This window comes from Theobroma cacao, chromosome 3 (genome assembly GCF_053813885.1).
Source record: "Theobroma cacao isolate CCN51 chromosome 3, ASM5381388v1, whole genome shotgun sequence".
NCBI classification, from domain to species: Eukaryota; Viridiplantae; Streptophyta; class Magnoliopsida; order Malvales; family Malvaceae; genus Theobroma; species Theobroma cacao.
The window spans coordinates 34,923,866-34,934,009 of NC_142641.1; the positions used below are offsets into that span (position 1 = coordinate 34,923,866).

At 33.1% G+C, this 10,144-nt stretch overlaps 1 protein-coding gene across 1 annotated transcript; it reads right to left on the minus strand.

Moving 5' to 3' along the window:
• Positions 1–8,534: 8,534 nt before the first annotated feature.
• Positions 8,535–9,804, minus strand: SOB5 (suppressor of phytochrome b 5). The gene has a single exon (XM_007037648.3). The coding sequence runs from the start codon at positions 9,316–9,318 to the stop codon at positions 8,833–8,835; it is 486 nt and encodes a 161-aa protein (XP_007037710.1). The 5' UTR covers positions 9,319–9,804; the 3' UTR covers positions 8,535–8,832.
• Positions 9,805–10,144: the final 340 nt, after the last annotated feature.

The following is a 10,144-nucleotide window of genomic DNA, read 5'->3' on the forward strand; positions in this document are numbered from 1 at the left end:
GGTTGTAGTTTGTGTGGAAAAACTAGACATTTGAAGAAAAAATGCTATAAAATCATTAGGTTTATAATTGATTTTAAGTTCACAAGGAACAAAAACAATTTTAGGAAGAATGTGTCAACTATTAATAGTATTGTGATGGCCACACAGTAGGATCAAAATACGAAATTGGTTGCTAATTCCATGTTTAAGCTCTCACTTACCAAGCACCAAATTTAGAAACTTATGGCTTTAATTAGTGAACATAGGTCAGACACTAAGGATGATGACCTTCTTATATTAAGCAATCAACAAACAAAACTCTTATTGGTTAATTCTACCTTATAAGCATCATTTAGCACATCTCTAATAAATCATAACTCTTGGATAATAGACATGAAGCTTCAAATCATGTTGCTTGTTCATTAGAATTGTCCATTTCTCTCTTAAAAAAAAAAAAGGAATTTTTCATTACTTTTAGAAAAGTCACTGATATGAATGGTAAGTTATCAAATAATTCAAAAGCTATTGTTACTCATGTAGGATTTGTTAGATTAACATCATCTATGATCCTTGAAAATGTCTTATATGTTCCCTCTTTCAAATTTAGTCTTGTGAATGTCAATAGCCTTACAAATAAGAAAAGGCATTGTTTAATCTTCACTAACACACATTACATCATTCAGAATCTCACTAAATGGAAAATTATTAGACTTACTGAACGAGTTGGATTGCACTTCATGCGAGGCACATTAAAGAAGGATTTTAATCTTAAAGATTCAATTTCTTTTCAAAATAATGTTTTCGTAAATCATGTTTTCATTCAAAACAATATTTTTGTTTAAATTCCATTTCTATATTTGGAATGTTGATTTATGGCATCTTAAGTTAGGACATCTTCCATTCAATAGGATTCAGTTAATATATCAAATGTGTTCTGATGTAACATGTAAAGAAAATATTAATTTACATATATGCCTTTTAACCAAACAAAAAGAGTTTCCCTTTCCTATTCATTCTCAATCTGCAAATTCATCCTTTAATTTAATTCATGCAGACATTTGGGTTCCTTATTATATCTCTACTATTGTTGGTCATCACCATTTTCTAACCATAATAGATGATCATAACATATTCACCCTCATTATGCAATATGGTACAAAACCAATTCAACATTTTCATTAAACAAATTAGGTTTGATAATGGCTCTAAATTCAACCTTGAAGAGTTTCACACTTCAAAGAGAATCATACATCAGCTCTCATATGTAGGTACCCCACAACAAATGAGGTTGTTGAAAGGAAACATCAACATTTGTTGACAATGGCTAGATCTTTAACGTTTCGAGCATTTTTGCCATTAAAGTTTTGAGATGATGGAATTCTTGTAGTTGTTCACATCATTAATTTACAAAATAAAACTCTTTATAAAATTTTATTCCAAAAATGCCTCTTATACCCATATCTTAAAGTTTTTCTTTCTCTTTGTTTTGATTCTACCTTTAATCACAATAGAAAAAAATTTTGATCCTAGGGCAATTAAATACATCTTTTTTTATTGTCTTATGGAATCAAGGCAATAAAGTATATGGTTTGAAGAAAAAGAAATTCTTTATCTCTAGAGATGTAATTTTTCATGAGCTTGTGTTTCTTTTCAAAGCACAAACTTTGAGCATAGATTCACTATTTTCCCTGACGTACTTATTGATAATTGGTCATACAATGATGATTTTCATAATGTACATATCAAACCTTCATCAAATAAGTTTGGTTCTAGTTCAAATTCATCTATTGCTTTACCTCAAACATCTATTGATGCTTCTTCACATAGTGATATAAAATCAAACAGTTCAAATTTCTTTTGTGAACACATTGAAACTCAAAATTCACCTATTCTTCATTTACTTGACCACTATACCACATCTAATAGTTCACCTATTCCTAGAAAAAGTACAAGAGACATCCCTTAAATATCTTGATGTATACAAATATCACCAACCTTCTTACATTAACACAACTACAACTCATTGTATTCATTACTATCTTTCATCCTCAAACCTAGCTACTTCTCAAAAAGCCATCACCACATCATTAACAAACCTATTAGAACCTTATACCTACCATCAAGCTATCCAACATGTTCATTGGCAAAAGGTTATGAAAGAAAAATTAAGTGCTTTGGAAAAGAATGACACATGGACAATTGTACCCCTACTTGTTGGTTCACATGTTGTGGAATGTAAATAGGTCTACAAATGGGAGCCTAAGAAAGGTATAAAGCAAGGCTTGTGGCTAAAGGATATAGTCAAAGGGCAAGTTTAAACTATCAAGAAACCTTTAGCGTAGTTGCCAAATGCACAATAGTAAGAATTTCCTAGCATTGGTTGCGATCAAAAATCGGCATCTTTCCTAACTTGACATTAATAATGCCTTCCTTAATGGTGATCTTGAAGAGGTTGTTTATATGGAACTACCTCAAAGGTATGAAGTTAAAGTGGACACCAAGATCAAGGTTAGTTTGTAAGATGCATAAATCTCTCTATGGCATGAACTAAGCATCAAGGCAATGGAATTCCAAGTTTACAAACTCACTCTTGAAGTTTGGATCATGCCAATCCAAATCAACTTATTCTCTTTTTACCTAAGTTACAATCAATGGTGATTTTGTTGCCTTCCTTGTATATGTGGAAAACATCATAATTAATAGTTCTTCTATCCAGACAGTTGGTGAAATGAAGAATTATTTGAGAGCAAACTTTAAACTCAAGGATATAAGGAAGTTGAAGTTTTCCTAAGGATTGAAGTAGTCAGATATATATATATAAAGGTTTTCCTATGCTAAAGCAAACACTTTGGAGTTATTAGAAGATGCTAAGAGCAAAGCCAATAACCATTCTATTGATTACAATCATAAACTGTCCAAGGTTAATGATGAAGTGCAGTTAATTGATACTACTAATTAAGTATAAGTAGCTAATTGGCAAATTGTCATATTTGACCTTCACAAAGTGAGACATAGCATACGTAGTATAGGCTCTGTCACAATTCATGGACAAACCTAGTTAATTGCTCTTACAAGTAGCTTATAAAGTGTTGAAGTACTTGAAAGGGGCTCAAGTATTCTGTACTGCAAGGGTGCTTCTTTTTGCATAGTATTATTTAGCCCTCACGTCTACTTGATTGTTATTTATCTATCGATGAAATATACCGATTCCTTGACTTTAAAAATAAAGTACTTGAAAGGGGCACCAAGGCAAATGATCTTGTTATTAGTAGATTCAAGCTTACATTTGAGAGCATACAATGACAATGACTGGGTAAGGTGCCAAGATTCAAGAAAATCAATCACTGGCTATAGTTTTTTCCTTGAAAACTCTCTTGTTAGCTGAAAATCTAAGAAACAATCAATAATTGTAAGAAGCTCTACTAAAACTAAGTATAAAGCCATGTCAGCAGCAAGTTGTGAGGTATTACAGTTATTATTTTTGCTCAAAGACTTTGGTGTTGTTCACACAAAAGCAATTAATTTAGATCATTGTGACAATCAATCTAATATGCATATTTACCAAAATCTTATATTCCATGAACAGACTAAGGTAGCATTTAGTACGGGGGAGGTGGGAGCATACAAGGATGGCAATGGGTACCCTATTACAAGGTACTCGCAAGAATCTGACCTGATTATATAAGGTTAGGGTACCCTATAATCGAGTTCAGGTAGTAATTTCACTACCTGTGTTGGGTTCAGGTACCACCCCATGGGTACCCGATACCTGAATCTAATTATTTTTTTAAAACTTTATGTAATTAAAGACAAACCTATATTGTTAATTAAACTAATTCATGAAACTATGATTATTAATTAACTTGTAATATCTTTTAATACATATACTCTATATATTGTGTTAATTTATAAAGAATATAATTACTATTATATATATATATACTTTGAATACATAAACATATTTACTTTCTATTTTGTATTAACATTACAAAATTTATAACTTATAAAATTATTAATTATAATATATATACCTTTGTTTATATAAACTTATAAAATATATATTTAAAAAAAAGTTATGAGATTAGAATAGTTTTGGAACCTAACTATTTTTTTTTAATTTCATGTAATTAATAACAATCCCTTATAGTTAATTAAACTTGTAATGTTGTTTAAGTTGGTGTTTGGATATTTGTTTTTAGTTATTTAACTTGATATTTGAGATATTTATTTTTGATTATTTAAATTTAAATTTTTTTGTGTGCTTTTATAAATTTAATTATTAGTAAATTATATGGAATATGGATGAAAATATTATTGTATATAAATACGAGTACGGATTCAGGTTTGGGTAATAGATACCCATGAAGGACATTTTAATAATTTTTTTTACATAATCGGGTTTTTAAATGGGTTTGGGTAATTATCGAGTAGTAGGTATATATTAGGGTTCGAGTTCAAGTAGGAACTTTCAAAAATATTTGGATAATTATAAAGTTTGAGTATCCCATTTACTAATCGAGTTTGGGTTTGAGTATCTCAAAATTAGCGGGTACCTTACCCGTTGACATCTCTATGAGCATATTCCTTGCAATGTGCCCAATTAAATTATATTGCAGTGTTTGTTTTACAACAAAACACTATAATGTAAAATTGTAATGTGAATCACGTTACAACCAATGAATGTAATGTGATTGCAGTTGCATTCCAAAACCATTGCAATTAAATTATATTGCACTATATAATGTTATTAAAGATATTTTTACCCTTCAACTTTGTTACTTTGTTAAAGACATTTGGCAATGTTATAATTTGTTTTTTTATATAAATTTTGAGAGATGTCTCTTTATTACTTTTAATAACCATTCTTTGTTGGATGGTGGATGGTGACTATCAATAAATTTATATTGTCTTTTAAAAGAAAAAGAAATTAAAATAAAATATATAATATAGGAAACTATATTAAGAAATAAAAATAAAATTATAATAAGAAATGAAAATAAAATATATGACATTAAAAATATATTTAAGAGATGATATTATATAAAAATTAACAATAAAAAAATATAAGTATATTAAATTTATATTTTAATAAATAAGGATAATTTTGAAAATTGACATTACATTTTCAGTAAAATATTTGTACATCAAACGCTACAATATTATCTCTTTTACATTTTAATCATTACTTTACTTATATACCAAACACTATAATGTTATCTTCCTTATAATTATATTATATGCAATCACATTGCTGCAACCATATTATCTATAATTATATTGCATTGTAAAATATCAAACACCACTTAACTACATTGAAGTAGATAATCATTTTATTAGAGAAAATGTCATACATGGAATCATTGCCGCAAGGTATATACATGCAAGTTCACGAGTTCACAAGTGGCAGATTTGTGTTAGTAGAATTTATTATCAGAGAGTGGGGTGCTCGTCCCTCCCCTTTAAAACTAAAAGTAAATTCCCAGCAATTTTTTTTCATTCATAACAATTTCACTAATTAATTTCTTAGAGGGATATTACGTAACATCCCATAAATATCTTATATCTTAACGAAATTAGGATTAAATTTTAAATTTTTGGTACAGGGACTACCAAAAATTTACCTGCTAAACTGGCTGGGCAGCTTATAAAATCCTTATAAAATCCTTCTTCTCTACATAAACTTATATAGCTAGGCAGCTTCTTCCTTCCTCCAAGGATTATTATGATCAACGATAATTTTTAATCTGGACAAAATCTATGGAAGTTCCTTTAGTGACAAAGTTTCCCCATTGGAAATGGGTAAATAAAAACTATTTTTCTTAATCTTAGATTGATATATAGAGCTGACCAAACAATACACCAATAAATGTAAAAATTGATTAATTCATGGTTTCATTTCACCTCACCTACCAATAAATTTGCTTGTGATATACCAGAGTTCAATTCAAGTTGGTTATTTTAGTTGAGTCTATAATTGGATCAGAGAAAAGCAATTTAGGCAAAGATATTATTCCTTAGTTATCAAAATTTATTCTTCTAGCGACTCTCACACCATGTTAACACATTTAAGACTATCTCCTTGAGTTGAAACATGTCATGAGGAGATGCTGCCAGGTTCAAGTTCCAATGTTTGTTTTTCTCATGCCTCAAATCTTTTTCTTTCGTGGCTGTCAATTGTGAGATCAGGATCTGGAAGGCTGGACATAGCCAGCCAGCTAGCTAGCTTCTGCTATGGAAATTCGGCATATGCATCTTCCCATAGGCTGACGAAATTAAAGTCTTCTTTTTTATGGAAAACAACATTGTCACCCTACGGGGATGGAACGAGCTCCGTGGAGCCCGACCTCAGTAATGGAGATTGGCACTTGGAAACCCTGAAAAGGAAATATGCAGAGCTAAAATTAACAAGTGGTCACATGCCCTGTAGTGAGCTTTTTAATGCTATATTATTTCTTACGGTGATCTTACGGGTCCATTGGCCATTGCAAGCCATGATGTCACTTGCTCTCTTTGCAAATCCCATTACGCCTCGATTAGGACCCCACCTCCCTCTCCCTGTTATCTCTTTGCATTACACTTTTGGCCGTTTACTACAAAATTGTGCCTTGCACCCTGCATTTTATGATTGTTAATCACTTTCTGATCTTCCTTAGTTGGAATATTAGGATATTAATTTTCATGAGTTCCGTTTGTGACTAAACGAGTTAATCTTAATTACATTAATGGCTCTTGTGGAACATGCTTGGCTTGATTTTCACTTTGGTTTGAATCAGTTGCTGTTAATTATACAAGTTCTGGATCGAGCAATGAATGTCGTAAATAGTTTAAAACTCTAACTGCAATTTCACCCCCCCTTCCTTAACTTTTCGCTGCGTACTAAAGCTATACTCGACAATCTAGTAAGGCCATTCCGCCAATATTTATCCGCTGCAGACAAGACATCCCCTGTATCAATCAATTAGTTGTGCCTCATGACAGGAAGATTGTAGAAAATGAATTGCAAACTATATTGGTCCTCTTTTATCACATTTTACCATTTTGAACTTCTAAACTAAACGGAAATTTCACCCTACAGAAGATTCTATGATTAATTATTAAATGAACCACAAGTCTGCAGTGTGCTTTAGATTGGGTTGGTCAAACTTTAATCATTGTGAAAATGTGTTACTATGGAATGGAAGTTTTTTTTTTGTCAGAAAAATGCGGGGGCTATGGAATGGAAGCTTACGTGAATATTGCATTTGTTTGCTAGCGAAACAAAGACTACTCAAAGCAGAAAGCAGCCGAATTGGTGAAGCAATGTTAGCAAACCAGCATAGCTGAAAGCAACATAGTTGTTGCCTCTCACGAGGACCCTCCACGCAAGAGCTATTGTTGTGAGTTGGGCTGGCCGTCGTGGAATTGTCAAAATCTTCGGCCGAATTACTAAAATTCCCTTCACCCCACGTGCACGGCAATGTGTCCCCATTGGATCCACCAGGATGTGTTGCTTTGTCTATTCATTTGAATGAACTTTTTGGTGTAGATTTTGTCCATTTTAGAGCTAATATTTGTTCCACAGTTGGCCCCGCTTGCTTTCCCGCAATGATGCTAAACGATCTACTTAAAATACAAAGAACATCATGTCTCGGAGCTATTGTGTTCTGGACAATTCTTATTGGATTCAACTTTCGAATGTGTGAATATGACTGCTTCATTATTGTCCATGGTTATAAACTTCATTCATTTCTACAACCAAAATAATCTGTGAATGGCAAAACATATTTTGAGGTTTATATTGCCTAAGGTTTTGTCATTTCTCTAGGAATAACTTCCACATATATTAGCTAGGCGGGTGATTGATTTAGTCCTTTGCATTGAATAAATCACTGGCTTCATATCTCCATCTCCTCTTCTAATTTGATCCATTGATGCATTTAGAAAATTTTGCAGCCCAAATTAAGTCTTGATTCAACATTAATTGCCTAATCCATTTCAGCTTTGAACCTCGCTTTCTGGATGACCAAAAGATAAAAGTGTTAAATGATTTTACCTTACACATAGTTGCCATCTCTCTGCAAGATATCAAAGGGGTCACTTTGGCTACATTCATTTTTGTCGCTTCATCAAGATTTGTTGGCTTTGGAGCTTTAGTTCAAATGTTCAATGTTTTTCCTTGAGTCTTGCTAATATCATATTTTGTAGTTATATAGTATTTTATTTTCAGCTGGCTTTTTTGTATGCCAAGCTTCAGGAAGGGCACCTGAACCAACCAAGTCTCTCCTAGTCCCTTCCTTTTTGTGTACATAGGGGATTTCACCTGATTTAATGGAAATACTTTTAATCTTCAAAAAAAAAAAACAATCATTTGTTCAACTTTAAATTAGTGTTCATCAGGGATAAACGTGGCACGGCGTGAATTACAGAAATCTATCTGCTTAATTGTCAACATATGTGAGAAGGATATTTTGACATAAACGAATTCGCGAATGAAATGCTCATATACTAATGAGTCTTTTAATTTCTAAACCAAAAGTGTTAGAACTATCAATGCTGGTAAAGACCTGCTCGCGGAATACATACACTAAAACAATTCAAAGTCATATAAAAATATATAAATGCAGGCCGCAGGCATGTCAAATCCATTGCAAGCTTGCTAGCAGTGGAGCACAAAGAAAAGCTTATAATAAAACCTAATTTTACGAGGGGAATATGTTCGTTATGTTTCTTGCTTGAACTCCAACATCTGAGCTTTGATAACACACAACATATAGATAGGTTTTTATCTGATACACTTTTTAAGCACATGCTACCATCCCTGCAAAACCACCGGAAGAACTGGAAGGGGGAAAAAAAGGACAAAAAGAACTAGTTCTACTTTCTTTTTCCTAGCCAGATGCTTTTTCTTACCTTGGAACCACTTCGAGGAGTAGCAGCTCCTTTTGCCTTGAGAGTCATCCGCTCTTTCTGATCTTCTTTGTCTTCTTTCTTTTTCATTCCAAGCTTTTGCTTCTCCAGTGATTTCTTAGCTTCCTTGTCCAAGTAATAATTGCCTTCCCCCTCAACCTCGTCATTGAGATGGGACGTGCCATGACCTTCCTCCATATTTCCATAACGATGTCCCTGATGACTTGGACCCGAAGAAGCATCAGAAGCCATAGAATCATCACTGTCGGCTTCGTGATTGATTTCTGTTTCATCAGCATGACCACCATAATTGGCAGCATAAGCATCAGCGTCACTGTGTCCGTCGTCGTCGTCGTCGTCACCACCTTGGATGGGGGAACCAATGTACATTGTCCACCCCGATTCACTGCTGTGGCATTCTTCGGTGCCTCCAAGGATTTTGGAAGGCTCCATTCACTGTAGGCGATTGGAGAAGGAGGGAGCACTAGAGAGATATATACCAAGAAATCAAGTAGATGACAAAAGCTTTGAGTTCTTAAATATAAGAAATTAGGGAGCCGTATTTAGACGCCTGAAAAACGTTCCTCTCCCTGTCCAAACCATCTTTCTAGACAAGGAACAGATATACCCATCTCACTTTTTGAAAGCTACACAAAACCACACTATCTTAAATGGCTAGGATAATTTCACCACCTGGAAATCTATAGACCCATTAATTCTCTGACTTGGAATCAGCAGAAGACAGCTAGAAGCTGTCAAAGAAAGTGAAATCCATCTTACAAAAGGCATAAATACCAAAGTTTCTTGAATTTGAAAGGACAAGGGTTGTTGGTTATTAGTATTCACAAGTGAAGATACAATCTTCTTTACTTCTCTGCATTTGTCATTAATAAAAAAGGGATGCCTTAAATGCAAAGACAGATTGGCTCAGTCTACTAAAACTATGGAGAATATAAGACCTGTGTTTTAAAAAAGGCTAGACCAAGACCTCTTTACTACCCCATATAGCTTTTCACACCTTTCATTTCTCCTTTATCCTCTCATTAAAACTTGAGCAGGCTTTTTACTATAGATTAAAGTAATAATACTAAACGAAACCCAACTGGAGTTAGGTTTCAGATGAGACCATGTGAGAGGAACCTGTCCAAGTATCTTTCCGCTTCTGCTCTTCTGTCCTCCTCTAATTTGATAGTGCCTGTCTTCTCAGGAAGTAGGATTATGTCTCTTGTTTTCAATTGAAGGAATATAAGGTCTTTTTCGAAATCCAGTTATTTTCTTC

Bases quoted from the DNA above. Each gene is read 5' to 3' on its own strand.
- SOB5 (XM_007037648.3), bottom strand. From the start codon at position 9,318: ATGGAGCCTTCCAAAATCCTTGGAGGCACCGAAGAATGCCACAGCAGT.